The sequence below is a fragment of the Anabrus simplex genome, chromosome 1 (genome assembly GCF_040414725.1).
Source record: "Anabrus simplex isolate iqAnaSimp1 chromosome 1, ASM4041472v1, whole genome shotgun sequence".
NCBI classification, from domain to species: Eukaryota; Metazoa; Arthropoda; class Insecta; order Orthoptera; family Tettigoniidae; genus Anabrus; species Anabrus simplex.
Window position 1 is genome coordinate 728,357,513 of NC_090265.1, and position 26,372 is coordinate 728,383,884.

Consider the following 26,372-nt stretch of genomic DNA (forward strand, 5'->3'; position numbering starts at 1 on the left):
AAACCGTGAAAAAAAAGTTGGAGTTCGTGCTGGCTCAAAATCCCAGTTGGAGTGCATTGTTGAACTTGAGAGGATGCTGCGTGGCGAGTCTGCATCGTCAGAGGATTTTCTGAACTACTCTGCACAAGAAGCAGCATCATTCAAGTATTTACCTCTCGTGTCAGTTGATGTTGAAAGATCGTTCTCATCACTGAAACTTTTATTGACTGATTTAAAAAAATCATTCAAAATTGAAAACATTCTTGTTGTACAGACCAATGCAGATCTACTTCATTGACATGCCTAATTCTGAACATTTTGTAAATGAACTTTTAAACTGTAACTTTTATTTAAAAAACTTCTCATATATATACTTGAAACTTGAATGCGAGTATATCGCAGTGTATCGTACGTACAATTAGAAAATAAAGCTCGTATATAAAGACATATTATTGGTTTTTTCGTTTCACTTTCCTTTCTATAGTTTTCAATGGCGTTTTTCGAGCATATTCCGCATATTTAACCGCATATAATGGGGTTTTCGAACATATCTACGGAGCATATAATGGGTTTTTCGAGTATATCTATCAAGCATACAACACAGGGTTTTCAAGCATATCTGGAGATTTTATCGAGCATATCGATCCGAGCCCTAATTATAAGCTATAAATTTCATTTTTGTTCCATATTGAAGAAATAAATTGACAATATTATTTCTTATAATACAGTTTGACACTAAATTTTTCAGTCTTGGAGGCGTATAACATGAGAGGAAAGATTGGGCAGTGAGAAAATTATCTTGCTACCGTACAGTTTGGCGCAGATTATGTGAACTTGTGTCGAACTATCTTTAAAAAATTATGCCTTTTTTCTGAAATAGGACATTCTGTTATTAGCAGAGCAGCCGAACTAAGTCCTTCCCTTCATCCCTATGTGACAATTTTACTGTTGAAATGATAACAGATACATTTGTAAATTAGTCAGAGAAGAAAATGGTGAAACATTAGGAATGTACAGCAGACTTCCAATTATTTGTGTGCAGGTTATTTGTACGACCTAAAAAAACAGCAAAATTATAAACAAATAAAAAATTGTAGAGTAGTGCACATCCTTTTTCCCTCCATCTGGATGAGGCTTTCTGTGAACTGAGTTGTTAAGAAATGTATCTTTTATGACAGAACTTTGCAAAAAGTGAATTCAGTCTCTGCTCTTCAGTTTTATCTCATAATGGTAGCAAAATCTTAAAAAACCTGTTAAACAATATCAGTAATATTTAAAAAAAATGGAAGTCAACGGAGAAGATGACGATAATGATTGTTCTGTGCCTGTGAGCAGTAGCACTGCATTGTGGTGTTCTGACAAACTTCAAGTATGAGTTAACAAGGAAAGTGTTGTGTGGAAACTCTCAAAAACAAACATTACACAGTATTGTTCAAAATAAACTCTTCATTGCATATTTTAAATGTTGCCAATAAATTTTTACTGAATTGGATTATCTGTTTTAATTTTTTTTTAAAATTCCCATTCTCTCATTCATTAGCCTGAATAACCAGGAGTTTATTGTATTGTCTACTTACATGAAACTGCCCAGCACTTTAGAAAAAGAGATTCATACTACCATCCTACCATAGCTTGTATGTTTGTTCTCAGTTCACACACTTTCTCTTCAGCACCAGTAACAGATAATGTTGCAGCCACTACTATAGTTCTTCCAAACTCTCAAAATCTGACGACCTCCACCTTCCTATTTTTCAATGGAAAGGAAGTACCACTTTCATTTTCAATTCTATTTGGAGGTCTTTAAGAGGAACTGAAGGGCAGGAATGTTCCATTGCCATGAGAGGAGATCCTCCTAAATACTATCATAAGTCGTCATGAAATGCATTAATCATATGTCAGTGTACGATGGGAATAAAGATATTGTGCAATTCTGGTACAGAAAGGTGTCATTGTATAAGTCAAACTTTTATATACAAATAAATATCCTCCTAATGGCAGTTAAAACAGTTAATGAATTCCACTTCTAAGGAATTATGCAATTTATCCATGGATGGCTGACAATCTTTAAAGGAGTTCTTTTTCAAGAGTCATAGGTTTCTATTTTGTTTCTTATATAGAGTACATTAGTCAATGGTCAGAGCTACAAGGTAATATGTACGTTCTACTAACGGGAACATTCCCTGGATACTTATAGGTTGGTCACCTTAGGGTCATGTGCACTGTGTAACCAATTACCTAAATTTACAGTAAATTTTCTCATACACAACAATTTTCTAGATTATTTCAGACAAGCACCTAATTTCTCCACCTAGAATAGAAAAGAAGAGCCAGAAACAATCATAAATTAATGCATATCCTTGATTTAGCCATTACCAGAGATCATCTATAAAAATACATATCGAGCTGCGTTCCCCGATGCCATTTGGCAGTGTTTGTCAACCTCTTGTGCTCATGACGTTACATCAAGAAGAGGAGAGATGAGAAGTGGAGGCCACTGGAAAATACACAGAGAAGGAAGTTAGTTGGAACAGTTTAACACAAATACATCTCCTGACCTGGGGTCACAACTTTCTATGTCCTTCATGAGGGAGGAATTCACTACTATGTGTTTTTGTGGTGGTTTGTCATGTGATGTGCTCTATGTTGAGACAATCACAAACTCCAGACCCCGAACTAGAAGAATTAATCTGACCCAATCAAGTCCATCATTCCATTATTCTCCTAGATCCATCATTCTATTATTCTCCTAGATAACCTATCCTCCTCCATTCACCTCATATGATCCCACCACCAAAGCCGATTTATGCGTACAGCTCCATAAATCATGTTCGTTCCTAACTTAGCTTTAATCTTCTCATTCAGAGTACCCTCCTGCCACTGTTTTTTACTCTAAGAAGCCATAGCACCTCTGCCTTCTCACTATATTTCAACATTTCAGGTCTAATTTTATGTTCGACAACTGAATATTATTCTTACTACATCATGTCCTTTTTTAGAACCAAAAATGAAGTTTAAGATAGAAAAAAGTAAGCTGAATAAGGTTTTATAGGTTAGGTGTTACATTTGCAGCCACATTGTCAAACTGAATTCTTAAATGGTGGAACTGATTTCTGAAATTAATAATAATTTGTGATAGTACATATATCACACCCTCTCACTATATTTAGAAATGAGAGATATTATTGTCAGTATTCGATTTATTATTATTATTATTATTATTATTATTATTATTATTATTATTATTATTATTATTTCAGTTGTATATTTTGTCATTAATATTTTTAAGCTGGGAGGTCTCCATATGTAGTATGAGTAATTTGTTTTGTACAACGGCTGGGAAAACATTGCTATATTGAACTTGGAAACTTTGCACGAGTTGTGTATATCCCAGTGTTTGATGAGATGGACTGCTTGTTGTAGTCGGGAAGTTCTATGAATCATGTTAATAGTCCAGAATCACATGACCTTGTTGATGTTGCAGTAGGAAAGTTCTATGACTCACGTGAAACACCCCAGAGTTTGTTATTGTCTTGGGACCAAGAAGTAGTTCACGGTGTGGACTTGACTAGAGGATCCACTCATGATTGGCTGGCCAGGATCAATCTCGACATATCATGTGAGAGGAAGGGAGAAGCGGAGGTCTATATAAACTTCGACATCACAGCGGAAGGGAACTACACACACTGTACGGGAATGAAGTAGTGCGGACACACGATACGGGAGTGAAACTGGATATACGGTACAGTAGTGACACGGTTGCACTATACTGGACTGGACTTCCAACGTTCATGGAACGTAGTCTTTTTATGTCCAAGGAAAGCGGCTAACCTACAAGCTGTGGAGTGCTTATGCAGTGGGTATTGTAGCACTTGTGGCGGCCTAGTATTGTATGTTGGTGAAAGCCATCTCAGACTTTCCATTTATGTTCAGGAACGACAAGTGTGTGTTGCTCAAGTGAATATATGTTTAAAACAAGTGTTAAAGTCAGTGAACACAGCATTATGAGGTACAGTATCTGTGTGAAATAATCAGTGCCGATTATGAGAATTGGCAAGTCGTGTTGATAGAGACAGTGAAGGGTTCTTATCTACATATATGTACATTGTTCAACGGACTATAATCACAAATGGTAGCTTAGTCCTCGCTTTTGTTTTTCCACTGTTTTCTTTGTTGTTGTTGTAAATATGGAGTCTTCCAGTAATATTTTGTTTGTGTATTGTAAGTGTATTTTGGTGTGTTGATGAGGTGCTCATGCACGGATTATAGTTAGATATTTTAGAATCAGTGGAGTTATTGATGAACCTAGGTGCAGTTCCAACCTATTTAGTCATTTTCAGAAGGTTAGGTATGGCCTGAAGCAGATGTACCAGTACGCAGCGTTATGTACACGCCCTGGGAGACAAAGAATTATCATGCTCTATCTAAATTCGAGGGATCCATTTTGGTGAACTCTGGCATCCATACTACGGACATTTCGATTATTTTATTAAATGTTTCAGATACATTTTATTTATGTTATTTTATTATTATTAATAGTAAAGTTACACATGGCACCCAAGCATGGGGCAATGATTATAGTTAATTATTATTATTTATTGGCAATATTATACAAATCAGTTACAAATTATTAATAATAATTAATAATGTGATTTTAAGAGTTTTGATTTACTATAGTAAAGTAGTTTGTAATTTTCGTCTGTGTTGATAGCTGGCACACGAATAAACAAAACAGTATGGTAGAGATATGAAATCATAACATTCAATGGTTGATTGAAAACTTTGTGTTCGTACCCAGCCAACAGTGTGACTTCTTGCATTCGAAGATGCACAAAGTTTATTGGTTAGTTTCAAATTGATATTCTGCTCGACCAATCGCGTACATGAATAGAAAATTAATATCATACTGTCTGAATAATAAAATAATGTATTAAGAATAATATTTATCTTATAAAACATATAAATTTCAAAATAATTTCAAAAAATGAAGTTAAATATAGGCAAATGGGTGAAATTTTAATTCGTTACTGTATGCTGAAAGTTTGAATTTTGTTACAATGAAATGTTTTAAGATACATTAAACAGGGTAAAGAGAAGGAAATTAAAAACAAGCGTACAATTCTAAACGTTTCATTATCCTGGTGTTCATTACAGAAACATTTCACTCTATACCATTATGACAATTTGTTTTACGTCACACTGACACAGATAAGTCTTACGGTGACGATGGGATAGGAAAGGTCTAGGAGTGGGAAGGAAGTGGCCATGGCCTCAATTAAGGTACAGTTCCAGCATTTGCCTTGATTGAAAATGGGAAACCACGTAAAACCATCTTCAGGGCTGCCGACAGTGGGGTTCGAACCCACTATCTACCGGATGCAAGCTCACAGCTACGCACCCCCTAACTACATGGCCAACTCGCCCGGTATACTATTTGATGAAAGATGTAAGATTTAAAGAAAATATTTTTCTTCCAAAATAAGCTCCTTCTAAATATAAAACGGTACTGGAGTTTTGAATCGACAAGTTACCATTAAATTTCAGCTTCAGTTTTTAAGTGGAATACGTACTTACATAATTATGTCACATGTTGAACATTTTCAGACACTCCCCAGATCCATCAGCACCCCTTCCACACTGTTACTCTTAGGAATAGCACCAGCATTTTTCATGCCATGTCTCACAGATGAGGTATACTTGAGCTGAAGAACTTTTGCAAGGAGATCAGAGTTTGCATTTTCCAGAAGAGTAATCTTCTTTCCAAGTACTGATATCTCTCTCTCCTTTTCTCTCATAGAAGATTCTTGATGCATTACACTGAAAGAAGGAATAATAGTAATAATAATAATAATAATAATAATAATAATAATAATAATAATAATAATAATAATAATAATAATAATAATAATAATAATCCCTCCCAGGAGAAAACTGGAAACAGGAACTGAATAACAATAATATAAGATTCTATCATTATCGATCATAGAATGACTAGAATAGCAAGTTGAGTCCTCACTTGGAGAATACTAAGGAGGTTTTCAGAAAGGCTAATCAGCAGCAGAGCAAATCCACAATCTTAAATTGATAATAATAAACCAAAGTATAATCCTGTTTTGTCCACATTGAAAAGATTTCTACATTCGTATTTTGAAATCAAACCCAGCAAACCTAGACGACCAGGTGCACAGTGATCAAAAGAGTGAAGAATTGTACTGTCCAAGATGGAATACTGGAAATCCAGAAAAGCCAACAAATGTTAACAAAACAATCTGTTAAAAAAAGTAAATAAATAATAACTGTCTTCTTTTAACAATACAAAATTCAAAATTTATGCTAGACATAAACAAACCTGCAGGTTTCTACTAATTTCCACACTTTTACCATTTATTCTTACAACCTTTATTATTTCAAGTGCCAATGAACCAATAAAGAATATTTCAAAGACATTTTTAAAAAATCAAAGTGCCTATCTACATTTACACTGATCAGCCAGAATATTATGACCACGTACCTACTACGGCCACCTTTGGCATGGATAACAGCGGAAACACATCTTGGTGCGGAAGCAACGAGGCCTTGGGTTGCTGGAGGGAGTTGGCACCACATCTCCACACACACAAGTCATCTGATTCCCATAAATTATGGGGATGGAGGTGATGAGCTCTGATGCCACATTAAATCACGTCCCAGATGTGTTCGATCGGGTTAAGATCTCGCAAGGTAGGAGGGCCAGCGCATCAATTGCAACTCGCCACTGTGTTCCTCGAACCACTCCATCACACTCCTGGCCTTGTGAAATGGCGTGTTATCTTGCTGAGAAATGCCACTGCCACTGGAAAACATGACTGTCATGAAGGGGTGTATGTGGTCTGCAACCAGTGCACAATACTTCTTGGCGATCATGGTGCCTTGCACGAGGTCCACTGGATCCATGGATGCCCACATGAATGTTCCCCAGAGCATATCTGAGCCGCTGGCAGCTTGTTACTGTCCCGCAGTCAAGGAGCTGTTTCCCTGGAAGACGACAGATTCACACCGTCCCATCAGCATGATGAATAAGGTATTGGGATTCATCAGACCATGCAACGCTCTGTCACTGCGCCAATGTCCAGTGACGATGGTCACGTGCCCATTTCAGTCATAGTTGCCAATGTTGTGGCGTTAACGTGCATGGGTCATCGGTTGCAGAGGTTCATCCTCAGGAGTGTTTGGTGCAGTGTGTGTTCAGACACAGTTGTACTCTGCTCAGCATTAAAGTCTGATGTTAGTTCTGCCACAGTTCACCGCCTTTCCTGGTTTACCACTCTGCCCAGCCTACGAAGTCCAACATCTGTAATGAGGGGTGGCCGCCCAACCCCTTGAAGTTTGGACATAGTTTCCCCTCGGTTTCGCCACTTGTTGTTGACACTCACCACAGCACTTCTTGAACACCCGACAAGTCATGCATTTTCCGAAATGTTTGTACCGAGCTTCAGGGCCATTACAATCTGCCGTCGGTCAAAACTCTGATAGATTGTGCGCCTTCCCCATTCTGCACACGAACAGCAAGCTTACTGATACTATATGCACCGTGCGTGTCTGACTAGCAGTCATTCCTCGTCAGGTGACGTTGTTATCACATGGACGGGTTTATATCGATAGTAGGTGCGGGGTCATAATGTTCTGGCTGATCAGTATATATTTCACAATCAAAGCACTTCTAAACAATATGCTGATTTAAGCAGCACCACAAAGCAGCTGCCATTTCCAGATAAGAACACTGCTATAATTCAAGATGTAAAGGATTTACGGCCAAATGAATGAGAAGAAAACTGCCACTTTAGAGATGTGGCATTCTCCTATTGTTTGAGTTGTCAGATGCTACAAGAAGAAATGAATTATGTATAATAGAATTGCCATCTTTACAATTTGAGTTGTGGCACTTTTCCAGGCCATGGACCTCATAATAGGCATTTATATGCACCAAAGGACTCAAAATGCAATTTTTTTTTTGGACTCTTGGCAGTCTTCCAGGGGGGGTGTGTGTGCGCGCACGCGCGCGCGTGTGAATATTCATGCGTTCACATCGTCAATATCTGCTGATTTATCATTGGTTACTTCAGATTTAGAACCTGAGCCTACACAATCAAATGTGGAGTCTATAGGTATGAATTCCTTCTTAATGAAATAAAACAGCTGTTGTATGTCGCATGTACGCTATCTTACAGGTAATCTAACCCTTGTAAAACCTTCAATTATTATGTTTAATATATTTTAATTTTTTATTAGATGCCAAGTATGACTAAATATGATTTCCCTATAAATATGTATTGTAAATTCTTATAACCTGAAAATTTGTTCAGTCAAAAACTGTAGAAAACCCTCAATATTTGTATATTGTGTATGATCCACTATCATTCTGATACATATGAAGATTTCTGGAAGCTTACTGCGATGTTTTATTATCCAGATATATGTGGAAACTTTCGGAATTATGTAGACTCTTTCATTATGGGTCGTGGTACTGTAGACGGATATTTGAGTTCAATATCCACAGGAGTCCTCCATTCGACTGGCCAGTTGATCAATCGATTGAGTGTGTTCCATTTAGATTGTTGCAGGAACATTTCCAGAAGTTAGAGATTACTACACGATCTGTCGAAGGGTATATACATCGAGCTGACGGTCAAGAGGCCGGATAGTTAGTTGGTCTTGCCTTGTAATGATGAAGTGAATAATCAGCGTGAGGACTTGTTGATATCTGTACTTGTCAGAATTTACTGTGAATTGCCTCAGTGTATTTTTCTTAAAAGTATTGCAGTGTTGTTTATAACTGTAATTGTGTTGTCACAAAGCAAACCGAGTGGGAACTGCGTGTTGTTAAGGAAAAGACTCTGTGTTAATAAAGTGATTTTCCAATCAAGAAGTGAATGTATCTAGTGTGATATTTATTTACACCACACTGAAAACGATATACTGTAACATTTTGGCAGGCGGTGCTAATGTGTATGCCTCCTCATAGTCCCTTTCTCAACTACCACTTGTGCTTGTATCACTAACAATATCATGCAAATCATTTTTATAGGCTTCAAATTAGCAAGCAGATCAATACAATCTGTGACTTAAACTACTACCTGATCTACTGTCATTCATTGCACTAACCTGAAGTACCAATAATGACAGCCTTTTAAATAAGACATATAATAGATTGCCATAGATATTGTAATATAAATGGGTCTACGGACTGTACCAAGATGGCAGGTATGAATACGAGAGAGAGAGAGAGAGAGAGAGAGAGAGAGAGAGAGAGAGAGAGAGAGAGAGAGAGAGACTTTCAGAACACACTGGGGGACTCTGCTCCTTCATTTTCAACTGTTGCCAAGTGGACCAGCGAGTTTAAATTTGGTTGGGAGAGCTTGGATGATGATCCGCGTAGTGGATGGCCAAAAAGTGTTACGACCCCAGAATTTATCGCAAAAGTGCATAAAATGGTCATGGAGGATCGTCGACTGAAAGTGCGGGAGATTGCTGAAGCTGTAGGGATATCTTCTGAACGGGTATATTATATTTTAACCGAAGAATTGGGTATGAAAAAATTATCTGCAAGATAGGAGCTGCGGCTCTTGACATTGGACAATAAACGCACCAGATTGGAAATGTCCGAACAAAGTCTGGCCCGTTTTCAGTGCAACCAACAAGATTTTTTGCGCCGGTTTGTGACTACAGATGAAACTTGGGTCCACTACTATACCCCAGAGACAAAACAGCAGTCAAATCAGTGGAAACATGCTGATTCGCCACCACCAAAGAAAGCAAAGGCAGTGCGTTCGGCCGGAAAGGTCATGGCCCCAGTTTTCTGGGATGCAAAAGGCATTCTGCTGATAAATTATCTTCCTACTGGCCAAACAATTATGGGACAATACTATGCAAACCTCCTAGACCAACTACAGGAAAAGATACGCGAAACAAGGCCTGGTTTGGCAAGGAAAAAGGTCATCTTTCATCAGGACAACGCTCCGCTGCACACAAGTGTTATTGCCATGGCAAAACTTCATGAACTGGGGTACGAATTGTTGCCACATCCACCTTATTCACCTGATTTGGCACCATCAGACTTTCATCTATTCCCCAAGTTGAAAATTTTCCTCGGTGAACTGAGATTTTCTACAAGGGAAGAACTGACAGACGAAATGGAGAGGTATTTTGCAGGCCTGGAGGAATCTCATTTTCGAGATGGGATCAAGGCACCGGAACATCGCTGGACCAAATGCATTAGTCTACAGGGAGACAAGTAATAATGTAACGTAATGTAATGTAATGTAATGTAACGTACTTTCTGTTATTATCATTTAGACTTTCACGGCCCGTGTAACTATTAATGAGTTGTATTTTTGGGCTTATGCCGTGTAAATAATTATAAACACACTCAACGTTTCAAAAGGAACCTTGCCTTTCTTCATCAGGAGACAAAAGAGAAGAGAAACGACGTATTGATGGTTGCTAGGAGAAAGCAACAAGGAAGCTTCAAATGGTGCCCAAAGATGTAAAGAGGACGCCATTTTATCCCAATGCTAGAGACAATGAATAGTAACAGCAAAGCATTACTCTCTAATGGTTCTGATTATACGTAGCCATGATTCACTGAGGTTGTAACCTGTATCGCGGTTAAAATTATCTGGATGTTTACGTATTTCAACCACCTCCCTGATAATTCTTGGGCGATATTGCTTTATACGGGCAAGAACATCCACTTCTTGGAACAAGACATCATGACCAGGTGTTAGGGCATGGTCAGCAACAGCTGATTTATCAGGTTGGTTGAGTCTGATACATCTGGTATGTTCTTTGATGCGAGTACACACCATTCTCGAAGTCTGCCCAATATAAACCTTGCCACAAGTACAGGGAACTCTGTAGATACCAGGTTGTTGTAATTTAGGCAAACTATCCTTAGTTGGTCGCAGGAGTTGCCTAATCTTAACTGATGTTCCAAAAACAGTTCGTACATGGTACCTACGTAAGATTTTAGCAATACGATCCGTCGTGTTATGTATGTAAGGTAGGTAAGCAGTTCCTTTTACATCTTTTTTCTTAACAGACGTCCGATTATGTGCAGTGCAAGCCAACAACATACTAGATCAGGTTAGGGGCAGGCATATTTCCAAATATGAAAGGTTATGTCAGAAGCAGAAACCACATGCCATTAGACATGATTCCAACAAAGTTGTCGTAAATTTGTCCAGTATGCCTTTGAATGAAACCCAAGAGGCAGTTCTCGCCAAAGGTCTCAACTTTGCTGTAGCGCCTAGAAGAATTCCAATTGAGGAACTTATTACATCTATAGAATCCTCGGTAAATAACCTCACACCTGAAGAGGCTGAGGAAGTTAGACAAGAATGTTCCCGAGTTCTCAAGACCACTAATTCACCTAAGTCCAACTTAAAACAAGGTGAAATCTGGGCGCTAAAAGATCTAAGGGACAATTCTGATGTTATTGTTCTCCCCGCTGACAAGGGTAACGCGACGGTGGTGATGGATAAAGATGAATATGACAACAAGATCTCGTTCTTGTTAGCTGATCCTATATACAGGATTAACAGTCGTGATCCCACAACTCGCTACTCAAATATGACCGTCAAATTGGTCAAGCAATCTTCTATTCCAGAAGATACAGCAAAGAGTCTCCTTCCAGGGGATGCTATTCCTCCGAGACTGTATGACCTTCCCAAAATACATAAGGAGGGTGTTCCTCTTAGGCCTATTGTCAGTACGACTGGTTCCCCAACATATGCCCTTTCGAAATATTTAGGTAGTCTTCTTTAAACACACCTGGGTAACTCCCCTTCATATATTAAGGATTCCACACACTTTATTGAGAAGTTAAAAACTATATCACTTCAGCCAGGCGATATCTTGGTGAGTCTCGACGTGGTGTCTCTGTTTACGAGAGTACCTGTTGATGGTGTTGTCTCTCATTAATTATATTTTTACTGAAGAGATCGCAAGGCTTTTCTATCACTGCATGACCTCCTCCTACTTTCTATGGAATGGGAAATATTATGAACAGACAGATGGTGTGACCATGGGAAGTCCTCTCTCTCCTGTTATGGCCAATTTCTTCATGGAAAAATTTGAAGAGAAAGCTTTGTCGCCGGCACCTTGCAAACCGAAGATCTGGTGGCGATTTGTGGATGATACGTTCGTCGTATGGACAGAAGGTGAAGACAATCTTGGTCACTTTCTGGATCACCTTAATCGCCAGCACCCTTCCATTTGTTTCACCTTGGAAATGGAATCTGACGGCAAGATACCATTTTTAGATGTCCTCGTCACCAAGAAAGAGGATGGATCTTTAGGACACAAGGCGTATCGTAAGCCTACACATACCAATAGATATCTCCACGTAGATTCTCACCATCACCCTGCCCAGAAACATGGTATCCTTACAACTCTGACTACCAGGGCCAGGACGATTTGTGAAGCGTCAGATCTACAAGAGGAAATTAACACCTTGAGAACCACCTTTGAGAGCAACGGTTACAGCAGAGCTTTGATCTCAAGGGTTCTGAAATCGGCACATAATCGGACGTCTGTTAAGAAAAAAGATGTAAAAGGAACTGCTTACCTACCTTACATACATAACACGATGGATCGTATTGCTAAAATCTTACGTAGGTACCATGTACGAACTGTTTTTGGAACATCAGTTAAGATTAGGCAACTCCTGCGACCAACTAAGGATAGTTTGCCTAAATTACAACAACCTGGTATCTACAGAGTTCCCTGTACTTGTGGCAAGGTTTATATTGGGCAGACTTCGAGAACGGTGTGTACTCGCATCAAAGAACATACCAGATGTATCAGACTCAACCAACCTGATAAATCAGCTGTTGCTGACCATGCCCTAACACCTGGTCATGATGTCTTGTTCCAAGAAGTGGATGTTCTTGCCCGTATAAAGCAATATCGCCCAATAATTATCAGGGAGGCGGTTGAAATACGTAAACATCCAGATAATTTCAACCGCGATACAGGTTACAACCTCAGTGAATCATGGCTACCTATAATCAGAACCATTAGAGAGTAATGCTTTGCTGTTACTATTCATTGTCTCTAGCATTGGGCTAAAATGGCGTCCCCTTTACATCTTTGGGCACCATTTGAAGCTTCCTTGTTGCTTTCTCCTAGCAACCATCAATACATTCACAATTAAGTATTTAATTTATTTTCCACCTAGTCGATACAATGATTGCTTAAGGCAATTTTTAATGGTCAAAAGTGGTACATGTTTCGTATATTATCAACATCTTCAGCCACATAACACTGTTTAGATGAAAAATATATAAAATTGACAAAGTAATGCTTTAGAGGAAGTGTCCTTAAAATTAACATAAGATTGACAAGATTAAAACAAACAAATAACTCAAGAGAAAATATATAAATTATTTCTACAATAGAAAGCAGTCGTCAAGGAAACACTTGTACAATATTCCATAGAGAAATTGTCCTAATAAATATTCTTTTCTTAATAATTCATGAAAAAAGATCAATTTATAAATTAAAAATTATACAATTTATAAGTAATTATCGAAACGAAGAAATCCTGATATCACAGTGCGGCTCTTATTATTAATGTAGATGAAAATATAACTAATTCCTAGTTGTCAAATCTTATTAAGCCTGCTTTCCTTTGGAACAGTAACTCCTGTCATTCTTTCACAGTTTTGCGCCGGGTGTAATATTGATGATGCAATCTTCCTTGCTCTTGCACCTGAGGAGGTGGAGGAGCGGGGGATATAGGTGTGTCAAGAACTTCCTTGCTGTCACCTATAGCTTCAACTGAGGAGGAACAAGTTGTAGGGCTATCTGTAGGTGGAGAAATTCCAATTCTTTTTTCGTGATCCTTCTCAAGCATTTTCAAATATACTAGAATTTGATAATATGTTAATTTTAAGGACACTTCCTCTAAAGCATTACTTTGTCAATTTTATATATTTTTCATCTAAACAGTGTTATGTGGCTGAAGATGTTGATAATATACGAAACATGTACCACTTTTGACCATTAAAAATTGCCTTAAGCAATCATTGTATCGACTAGGTGGAAAATAAATTAAATACTTAATTGTGAATCTATTGAAGTGCGATACGGACCATGAAGCTGATTTTATGTAACCATCAATATGTCGTTTCTCTTCTCTTTTGTCTCCTGATGAAGAAAGGCAAGGTTCCTTTTGAAACATTGAGTGTGTTTATAATTATTTACACGGCATAAGCCCAAAAATACAACTGATGAATAGTACTTTCTGTTCTTATCCTCTGTCTCCAACTCGATTGTGTTTTTTCTCTTAGCCATGTTGTAACATTCTATGTTTTTTTCACACTAGTTTTAAGCCTATTTTCATTTTCTAAATATAAATGTTGATTCTTAGGGTGCCATATATGTTAACGACACTAGGTTCAGGGCCCTGACCTAACTTTAGGCTAAGACTTATTTTCAGCTGATGATGCTTACGACTGTTAAGCGAAACATGTCCAGTCTTACAATGCCTGTTGTAATGTTTATTTCCTAAATATAAGGAACTATTATTCTTGTTTTAATGTTCAAATTAAATAATTTCAATCCTATACTGGTTTATGTATTGATCTACTGAAATTTACGGAGTATGCCGTTTGAGTAAGAATTAACTTTGGTTTCTACATATATCAAATTTTTCAAACATTTGACGAAATCTTGCCGAGATGATGTTTTATCCGATCTTCATGCATACTGTTAGCGGATCCAAGGTATTTGGATTTGATTATTATTTTCTTCCTAGCCCTGTTTCCCCAATTTGATTTTATGTATTGTTCACGCTGGTATCACCCTTCTTCTTCTTCTTCTGTTTATTATGCCTTTTTTTATTTACACTACGAGTGTGTGAAAAACAATAATTCATTTTTCTATTTTTTTTTGCTAGGGGCTTTACGTCGCACCGACACAGATACGTCTTATGGCGACGATGGGATAGGAAAGGCCTAGGAGGTTGGAAGGAAGCGGCTGTGGCCTTAATTAAGGTACAGCCCCAGCATTTGCCTGGTGTGAAAATGGGAAACCACGGAAAACCATCTTCAGGGCTGCCGATAGTGGGATTCGAATCTACTATCTCCCGGATGCAAGCTCACAGCCGCGCGCCTCTACGCTCACGGCCAACTCGCCCGGTCATTTTTCTATTTTAAAGAATGTATCTCCTCAGAGATTTGTGAGGCGATATCTGACTGTTTATCCCTACCATTATCCTGTGGTAAATTAATTTCTGTCCTCTTCTATCCTACACTCTCTTCTCCTTATTCTTCTAGAATTTTTGTTGCTTCTTGTCCTCGTGGATGGTCATTGGTTCTCATTTTCATTTATGTATAATCTGTTTTCTTGTTTACCTGCCTGAGTTAATTGTCCCATTTCTTTCCTTTCTACTGAAAATGTTGTTTTCTTCTTCCTTCCCTGGATCTTGGGTTTCCTTTTAATTATCTATATTTCTTTTCAGCATCAAGAACCTCCCAAGCCTCCTTCAAGAGCCGCATATTTTAATTTTCAAGCATTATATTTAATTTTAATACGTCAATACTGTAGAGGAAAGTTGAATGCAATTTATTTCACTTCATTTGTTTTGATTCTACCGTAGTTTCCCCTGATTTACTGTTCTATGTCTGTCTGCTTTTGTTTCTCACCCCTTTACCTAAGGGTACTTTGTTTCTTGTTTTTCTAGGGCACTGTTAAGTGGGCTTGTATCCTGGTTTTCTTGATAGACTTTGGTTTATCTTAAAAGTTAAACAGGAACTGTGACTTAATTCCCCTTAATTGTGTTACATTTTGGTGAATTTTAACTTCAATGCATTTTGTAATTAATTTTGGAAACTTAGTTGAATATTGTCTTCAACTTTCATCATAGGCTTGTGAACTACGTATACTCCTTTCTTCTATTTTAATATGAAGGGGGTAAAGATGATCTTACAAGAAGTATTAATAATTTGATCTATCAGAAAATCTTTTACTAATTTAATGATTTAATAATTTATGATTTAACTGACTGCTACCATGTGCGACTGTCTGGCCGAGGGTTGGGCGGCCGTTACCAAACCTGACAAAGTAAGGGAGAACCAATGGCTAAGAGCAGAGTAGTTCACCTTTGGGGGGCTTGTTGAAGCCATTGTGTATGAAATGACACAAATTCAACAGGAAGCTGCTGCCTTGCAGATGTGGCAGGGGACTGCTACAGGCTAAGGGAGATTACCCTAACGTTAGGCCTAGCAAGTCAGTTGGAGAGTAACTGCAATTGCTTTCAACACTTATATGAGCCTCAGATGCAAACAAAAAAACTCGGGAGTAGACAACAGCACCCGCAGAGCCACGCCAGGTATGATAGCTTACAGCCTGATGATAGGCCAGGTCTTGCGATTGTGCAACAACCCCGGAGAAGACAACACACTTGAATAGGAACAATCAATGTACTGAGTTTGACTGGGAAATGTGAAGAGATAATGGACATCACGGAGAGAAGGAAAATATAAATCCTAGGACTGAGTGAAACAAAATGGAAAGATAAAGGGAAGAAAGAGCTGAGGAGAATCTATACTCTCTACTGGAATGATAACGGCGAGATGAGAATTGGAGTAGGATGGATACTGTCAGAAGAGTTAGATGGTATTCAGAGATCCAGTACATCAACGAGAGCATCATAAAGGCAACAGTTCACCTTGGGAAAGAGAAGCTGAGTTGCAGTCAAGGTGAAAAGAACAAGTTGCTCGAAGCCCTAGAAGAGTGGAAAATTCTAAATTCCCATGGAGAGAAAGAGATATTTTTCACCAATAGAGCATGTCAAAAACATATCAGGTGTAAGATTTTTCAGGTGTTTGCTCTATTAACCAGCGTTTCGTCCCACATATCAGGTGTAAGATTTTTCAGGCATTTGCTCTATTAACCAGCGTTTCGTCTTAGGTCTGACACTAGACTCGTCAGAGTGGGATGTGTCAGACCCTACCCACAGACGCTGAGGTGTATGCAGGTGAACTTATCAGAAGCCTCTTATGAGGCACAGTCTGATAACTGCATACGGGAGACAAATCTCCACAATGGAATTATTGCCCGCCTAACAATTCCAAATGGAAAATTCTAAATTCTAAATTCCCATGGAGGGAATTAGACCTAATATGTTTTTGACATGCTCTGTTGGTGAAAAATATCTAATTCCCTCCATGGGAATTTAGAATTTTCCATTTGGAATTGCTAGGCGGGCAATAATTCCATTGTGGAGATTTATCTCCCGTATGCAGTTATCAGAATGTGCCTCATAAGAGGCTTCTGATAAGTTCACCTGCATACACCCCAGCGTCAGTGGGTAGGGTCTGACACATCCCACTCTGACGAGTCTAGTGTCAGACCTAAGACGAAACGCTGGTTAATAGAGCAAACGCCTGAAAAATCTTACACCTGATATGCCCTAGAAAAGACCACCAGTGAAGAGAGGGCAATTATCAGGGGCCTCAATGCACAGCTCAGGACAGACAGGAGAGCCTATGAGAAGACGATGGGACCACATGGCCATGAGAGGAAGAATTCAGAAGGGAACTTCTCCTAGACTTCTGCATAAGAAACTGTTTGGTAGTAAAAAAACCAGCTGGTTCAAAACAAGAGTCGGTCACACGATTACCAGTTACAGAGTAAGACGGTCATTGGCTATGTCATTACAGATAAAAAAAGAAGTAGACTTGTAACTGATGTCAAGGTGATTCCAAGTGAGAACCTCAATAGCAACCACCGGTTATTAGTAGCAGATCTGAAAGACATTAATGTACCAAAGGTAACAACTAGGAAATTATCTAAGATTAAGGCGTGGGAATTACAACAGATTGGAAGGAGGAACGACTATCAGGATTGTATAAGAGGACAACTGCCTACAGAAGAAGTGGTGAGGTAGAGTGGACAAGATTTAAAAGCACCTTGATAAAAGAAGCAGTAGAGGGTTGCGGGAAAACAAGTGTGAGAGTAAGGGAAAAAGAGACACCCTGGTGGAATGAAAGAGAAATATCCTCAATAAAGGAAAGGAACATAGCACAAAAAGAATGAGAAAGAGAGAAATCCAAGCCAGAACAGGTAAGGGATGAAGGGAAGAACAGAGACCTCAAGCAAGTTTACCAGGACAAGAAATTGAGAGTGAAAATAGTAGAAGATGACAAGATAAAGTGCTGGAAGGAATTTACTCAAAAAGTGGAGGGGGACAGCAGAGGCAATATGAAACTATTGTTCAGAGTGATCAAAAACAAAAGAACTAAAGTTGAAACCATCAAAGCAATTAAGGATCCCAATAGAAACCTGGCCAGGAAAGGACATCAGAGAGGTTCTGAGGAATCATTTTGATCACCTACTGAACAGGACAGAAGCAGATCAGAGAAAAAAAGAACCAGCTATTGAAACCTACACAGATGAACCTCCCATTACATGGGCAGAAACAGAAACAGCCCTTAAGAAGATACCTATAGAAGAACTGAAGAGTGGTGAGGTAGAGTGGACAAGATTTAAAAACACCTTGATAAAAGAAGCAATATAGGGTTGCGGGAAGACAAGTGCGAGAGTAAGAGAAAAAGAGACACCCTGGTGGAATGAAAGAGTAAGATCCTCAATAAAGGAAAGGAACATAGCACAAAAAGAATGAGATAGAGAGAAATCCAAGCCAGAACAGGTAAGGGATGAAGGTTATTAGTTATTAGGTTATTAGCACAAAAAGAATGAGATAGAGAGAAATCCAAGCCAGAACAGGTAAGGGATGAAGGGAAGAACAGAGAAGAACAGGGAAGACAGGAATCGATGAAGTCAGCATGGGTATGATTAAAGCAGCAAGAGTCCAGGATTTACAGTGGCTACACAGAGTTCTCAATGCAGTTTGGAAAGAAGACAAGATACTCACTGATTGGAGCAAGGGTGTCATTATCCCCTTATTTAAGAAAAGGAAATTGTCGAAAATGTTCCAACTACCGGGGAATAACACTCCATTCTCGTGGGCTTAAGATTCTTGAGAAAATCTTAGAGAGCAGATTGCAAGACATCTTAGAGCTACAGTTAGAAAAAAACAAAATGGCTTCAGGCCTAACAGGTCCACAACAGACCTAATCTTCAATGTCCCCATGTTAATGGTAAAATTTGGGGAAAAAGGCAAAGATCTGTTTATGGTTTTCCTTGATATTGAGAATGCACATGACAGCATTGCAAGGGAGAATATATGGGAAAGCCTGAGAAAAAGGAATGTGCCAGAGGGACTGTGAGGAAAGTTCAGATGCTGTATGAGAACTGTACCAGCTGTGTGTGATTGGGTGAAGGACATTCATCTTGGCTCCGGACCAAAAGTACAGTGTGGCTCCATGGCTAAATGGTGGGCGTGCTGGCCTTTGGTGGCAGGGGTCCCGGGTTCGATTCCCGGCAGGGTCGGGAAATTTAACTACAATTGGTTAATTTCTATGGCACGGAGGCTGGGTGTATGTGTCATCTTGATCATCATTTCATCCTCATCATGACGCACAGGTCGCCTACGGGCGTTAAATCAAAAGACCTGCACCTGACGAGTTGAACATGTCCTCGGACACTCTCGGCACTAAAAGCCATACACCATTTCACTTACCAAAATTGCAGTCCAGTAAGGCAGTGCACTATACCTATCATTGTTTATCATCATGGATGACATAATGAAGAACATCAAGAAACCCTCTCATGAACAAAATGCAATGGCTTTCGCTGATGATGTTATGATCTGGGCAGAAAATGAGAAACAAGTACAGAGACACAATGAATGGAAGGTTAAGTTTCAGGAGTTCAATCTCAAGATAAGCAAACCCAAAACAGTAGTGATGGCAATAAACAGAGAGGGATGACCAGCGAACATCATGCTAGGAAACCATCCACTAGAAAGTGTGGAAAGCTTTACATACATCGGCAGTGTAATATCTTGAGATACACTAGCTACAAAGGAGGTGACAAATAGAATGCAGAAGAGCTCTCACTTTTACTAGCAAGTACAAACATTCCTCTGGGATCCCAAAGTACCAACAAAATCAAAACTAGTGATGTTCAATCAGTACTTCATACCAATCTTAAACCTATGGTATTGAAACCTGCACCCTAACTAAGAATGAATCATCATCAAGGTTGCAGGCATCTGAGATGAATTTCCTTAGGTCCACAATTCAAAAAACCAAACTGGACAAGTTAAGGAATGATGTGGTTAGGAAGGAAGGTGGGATTAAGACGACATTGTTAGATCGGGTCAGCATGTCCAGACTGAGGTGGTTTGGGCATGTAATGAGGATGGAGCCAACAAGGAAAACATATGTTAACTTGGAGACACATGTGGCAGGGAAACAGATGGTGGGAAGACCAAGAACCCACTGGATGGACATCGTAAAGATGGACATTACAGATAGGGGAAGAACACTGGAGGATGTCATTAACAACAGAACGTATCTCAATAAGATAGAATGGAAGAAGCTCGCCAACAGTACCCGGGAAACTGGAACTGTAAAATGATGGTGATGAACTGACTACTTAAGTTATATTTATTAAAGCCCCCGTTCTTTTTTTATTCTAATTGACTATTTGAGCTCTGTTGTACTTTAAACTATTTGAACTATTAACATTTTATTTTTCATCTTTAAAAGGTATTATTTATTAGATGTACTATCTATCAAGTGGCGACTTGTCAAGCATTTGTAGACATAGTGTATTCACTCCTCTTTATTCATTCATTCATTCATTCATTCATTCATTCATTCATTCATTCATTCATTCATTCATTCATTCAATTTCTTTATCTTCATTTAATCTACTGGGACAAAGATAACTGTTAAGATGATTGTTTATTTTATTTGATGTTTTCGTGTGGAATTTTACCGTTGTACAGTAAAATACCCGCATAACAAAATTTTGGGGACCTCAGAAATTACAGTAATTTGTTATACTGAAATAAGTCAATTCTTAAGAACTCACCTACTGCTAAACCTGTTGAAGAATCTACGTTATTTCAACATGAATTTGCACATAAAAAAACCTCAATACTGTATTTATTAAATGAGAGAAAATTAGGATACATATATTTACATGAAGTATTGATATAAAGTACAGGTACTTGCAAGAAGTTTTCAGCCTCTCAAATTTTACCCTATACCGGTACATTATCTCCTCGACTTTATGTTTTTGAAAAAGTCTGTGATTTTCTTCTGAACACTCCCAGATACAAACGAATACTCAAGGTAGTCAGCAACCACTGCACATGAATTTTACAAAAATTTAATTCAAAACTGCCTTAACATTAAAAGAAAATAGTATTTTACAGAGGAACTTAATTCAACATTTATCCTGTTAGCGAAGTAATGTTTAGTAGCCCTCTCTGTTTATAATTTTGATCTGGCAAAACCCGTTGAAATCTGTGTAACTTAGTGTTAATTTTCTACTCGTTTCCTCCTATTTCCTACGTGACTGGAGGCCATATTCCTAATTTATTATATCTACTTTGCCTAAAACGCCTGTTCTTATTTTTTAAAGTGGACCGCATTTTGTGTTTCCGCTATTCAGTGCGAGTCAGCGCTGAACATGACTTTGTTTTGTGCTGCCTTCTGCAGAGATTAGCGTAACTTCTTGGGCCTGTCTCTGGCCAATCAGAGAGCATTTGTATTATTACACATATTTCTTCTTGGTTATGACCAGAGGCAGCCAGGATTTGACTGTCTGCCGCAATGGTGGTAGGAAGTGTGTTTCACCGAAGCTCTGGGCTAACTTTCGGGGCAGTTTAATTTTACGATTTTTGATTACATTTTTCTTCTCTCCGGTGGATTAAGTACGCCTCATTGAAGATACTGTGTCAGAAGCAAATATATATAAGTTTTAAATTAAATATGAGGAAAGAACATAAAACATAATACAAATTCTTCAGTGACGAAGAGCCACATTAAACTATGCGAGCCCAAAACCTTGCGATATCAAGTGCATTTGGCTTCTCTTTAACCGGGTCTTCTATTGTGCAACTGAATGGGCATCAACTACATTGCAGCAAATGGGCTGTGGTCTGCTCCTCTCCACATACACACAAGGTTCCGGCCACTTCAAAACCCATTTCTTCTGGTTGACCCTGCACTGCGTAACACCAGAGCGCAGTCTATTCAGTGCTCTCCAATTCACCCAATCTGTAACATGGCCAGGACGGAGTTCCTCTTTTGGGGTCATCCACTGACTGATACTTGTATGTTGACTCCTGGCGCGCCATTCTTGAATTTTTGTGTGCTGCGCTGTTCCTGCAAGTGTTTCGGTTACTTCTCAAGAAGCATTTCCTAGACTTAAGGCGCTGGCATGGTGTCTCATATCAAAACGAAGGGTGGGCTTCAGATGTCAACGTCTTTTCTTTCTTGGCTGTTACTTCACGGCGGATATCGGGAGGTGCTATCCATTGATTTATGAATATAAGCACAATTTTACGGACATAAATAACGATTTAAAAATATTAAATGTAGAACCTAAAGGTCCTTTGCTTAATATAAGTGAAGAATTATATATAACACTAGATCAGTATGCAAATCCTAATTATAACATAAATGAGTTATCTGAAAAAACTAATATTTTGTTCAATAAAATCGTTCCTGTCTTAAAAAACGACTACGTCAAAATAGTCAACAGACGACGTCATACACAAGCTATGGCGCAGACAGCGAACCTCAGTGACTCCGCCCATACACACGTAACAACCTCCCCTACTTATCCCTCCGCCCCTCTCACAACAGACAACACTAGAACCATCAGTACGAGGTACATTACTCGTCAAACGGCCAAGAAACTCGCATTTCAAACATCCAGCAGTAAGTAAATTAATTCAGGCTTTACAAATTCACACAATATTACACTTCTATTGAAATCTAACTCATTTCATTCATTTTGACTTACAGACTTTACCAGCCTCAAAAAGGGAAAGGAACCACCACATTCTTACGGCATTTGATGGGAGAAAACTCCAGAAGTTAGGCCAGAACTGAATCACACATATAGTGCATAATTTAACACGTATCACGCTTATATTGATCCATTTCACAATTATAGGAAAGTGCTGTTATTTACAAATGGAACCTATAAAGACCAACATTCGACACATATAAAAAAAGGCAAATTATGGAAATATAACGCAAGAATCAAGGCCAACACGTTTCAGTGTCACTAATACACTGACTATATTACTAGACATTCAAGTGTTTTTTAAAAAACTTCTGTAGTAAATGATAAGCATTCTATTTAATAGACATTTATGTTTTATACAATACATAATCAACATAATATGAAACTTGTAATTTTATGCAAAAAGGAACTGATATTTAATCATTAGACTTAAAAGCCAACCATACATGGCATATTTAAATATTATCAATATCTGATGTTATATAAGACAAATTGTTACAATATTTTACCACATAACAATGCAAGATCCAAAGCAATAAGTATTTTAGACTTTAAAGTACAATGATTCGACTTTAAAATATATTAGTGTGTTTATGTCAAAATATTTTATAGAGGTCAACACGCATTTATATTCTACCTAAAATAATATCACTCCAGCAATATGGTATAAAGATGTAACATGATATTTTATTATAATTATCACGCAAGCTTTATTTATCAAATTTTACTGATAGTCTATTCGCGATTGTACATAAGTATAAAAGGGAATCGATTCAACAGAATAAGCAACAATACCTAAGATAGATGCTTAATCAACCCAAGGATGCATTCTGTCAGCCAAAGGGCATGTATATAATAGACAAAGTTTTGTAATTTTAATTTTTAATTTTAACACAACGCTTAGAAATTTGTAAGTTTTCACTGAAAATTATGAAACAATATATCATGAAGATCTTTCAGAGGTATAAGATAGAAATGCAAATGTGATTCTGATATAGCTGAGGATGACCTATGAAGGGTCGAAACAGGTCCTAGATTGTAACACTTTACAAGAAAATAAATGTATTGATCAGGTGGAATTTTTCTTTCCTTTTATGACGAGAGGTGCTATCCCTGCAAGGCAATACACTTTTTCCAAAGGTGTAGTTCTCAAACATCCAGTAATAACGCGGCAGGTCTCGTTGAGTGGTAAATCAACGGCTTTGGCATAGCAAGTTTGTACCATACCGGGCATGCGTATTCAGCTGCGGAATGGGCAGATGTCCTCACTGTGTCTGGTTGTGCTTCCCAAGATGTTCCAGTTAGCTTCTGCACAATATTGTTTCTAGCAGCCACTTTCTGCTTGATGTTCAAACAATGTTTTCTGTAGGTTAAGGCACGATCCAAAGTGACTCCGAGGTACTTCGGGGTAGGATTGTGCTGTAATGCTATGCCTTGCCAAGTGACCTTCAGAGTTCGGGAAGCTTCTCTGTTGTTTAGATGGAAAACACAGGTTTGCATCTTAGTTGGGTTTGGTGTTAGTTGATTCTTCTTGTAATAGCCAGCAAGAGTGTCTAGAGCTGTGGACAATGTTTGTTCAATTGCCTCGAAGTTATCCTCCTGAGATGTGATGACACAATCATCAGCATAGATGAAACTATTTGTCCTGGCAGGAAGAGGCTGATCATTTGTGTAAATATTGAAAAGCATTGGTGCCAACACGCTTCCCTGAGGTAGTCCGTTCTTCTGTATCCTCCACCTGCTTCTTTTCCCCTGGAACTCAACGAAGAAACTTCGATTTTGAAGTAGGTTTCTAATGGCACAAGTCAGATGAAAGTCCTTTGTCACGCTATGCCACTGCATTTTTCGTAATGTTAAAAAAAAATGTCGCCAAGTTTATTTGACGCACCTTGGAATTGAACACATAAACTCACAAATGTAACAAAACTTTTGAGGACTTTGTTTACAGTGTCTTCTGTGCACCCCTGAAACACTAGCCATGATGGTGTTAAAACACTAGAACTTCACTTATTAGTGATGAATTTGAAATTAAATTACATTAAATCTCGCGCACACAATAGGCCTACAATTAAATGAATGTGAAATTTAAAAGACGCACTAAACACGCACCGGTACTTCTTGGAGCCCGCCTCAAGCAACACTTATCTTTGAAAGGAAACTGCTTTATCAGTCCATCATAAACATTGTATAAGGGCTGGGGCTTTTAACACGTCTGTCTAAGCTGTCTAAGATGAAAGACAAACGCTCAACTGTCTTATCTTCAATCCTACATACCTTGCGGTCTATTGTGTATCTGGGGGCGTTTGTTATGAATTTACCAGGAAACCCCTAAGTACAAGATGAACATTTAGACAGCAATAAACCTATAATAAAATGGAAAAAATAACAAATCAAATCACATAATTGTATTCTAAAAAAAGTTGCGCAAGAACATCTCTCAAGATTGCATCTTACGAATTCATGCAGATAATAAAACACTGAATTGCGTCAAAACTCGACGCGATAGGAAAAAAATAGCATCATTTTCGGAATCAGGGCAGAGATATCCAAAAGAATAACATATTTTCTATTTTACCGCAAAATCATGTTGGCTAGTGTTATTGATTGTGGAATTAAAAGCAGTAAAAAAATCCCTAAAATTGAATTGAAGAAGAAACCAAGATCAGGATTTGGGAATTGGAGGAGGATAAAAGAATGGCATTCCAAGACTGTATAAAAAGGAAGTTGCCCAACATTGAAATACAAAGTAGAGAAGAAGAGTGGGACAATTTAAGACAGACATTTGTGAGAGCAGCAATTGAGGTATGCAGGAAAACAAAATCAAACGTTAAGGGAAAGGAGACACGGTGGACAGACAAAATAAAAAAAAATAAAAAAGGAACAAGGTGAAGAAAGAAATGGATAAGGAAAAGCAAAAAAACGTATCAGAGGGATGAGAATAAGATAGAAAGGTTATATGAGGATTCCTTAAGATTGAAACGACAAGTAAAGATGAAGTTGATGATGATGATGATGCTTGCTGTTTTAAGGGGCCTAACATCGAAGGTCATCGGCCCCTAATGGAACGTGATGGGCGACATGATACATGATATATAAAATTTTTTAAATGTATCCACTGACAAGAGTTAAAAAATATGGTGATGAAAAAATGAGTATGAGATTAAAACAGCAGTGGATCTAATTCGCAATGCCTTATTTCTAATAAAATAAGAGAAAATACAGGGAGAAAAGGAATAAGGCATTGCCTGGTGGTGCATATATATATATATATATATACACATATATACTTCATTTACATTAGACATTAAAATAACACATTAAAATACGCAACACAGACTAAAATGAAGTCAATAGGTTAAAAGCGCAATTGAAACAAATACACGAAGACAAAGGACATCACTAGACACGGTAAAACAGACCACTATCTCTCATAAAGCGGATGACGAGGTCTGCTGACT

General features: G+C 38.2%; 1 protein-coding gene across 1 annotated transcript in view; it reads right to left on the reverse strand.

Moving 5' to 3' along the window:
- Positions 1-2,047: 2,047 nt before the first annotated feature.
- LOC136872674 (golgin subfamily A member 3) overlaps positions 2,048-26,372 on the reverse strand; it is a 224,370-nt gene continuing 200,045 nt past the window's right edge. Inside the window, exons 14-15 of the mRNA XM_067146489.2 lie at positions 5,551-5,793; positions 2,048-2,473 (exon numbers count right to left, since the gene is read on the reverse strand). Of these exons, the coding sequence (XP_067002590.2) occupies positions 5,577-5,793 (217 nt within the window). The 3' untranslated portion in view covers positions 2,048-2,473; positions 5,551-5,576. The remainder of the gene's footprint in view (positions 2,474-5,550; positions 5,794-26,372) is intronic.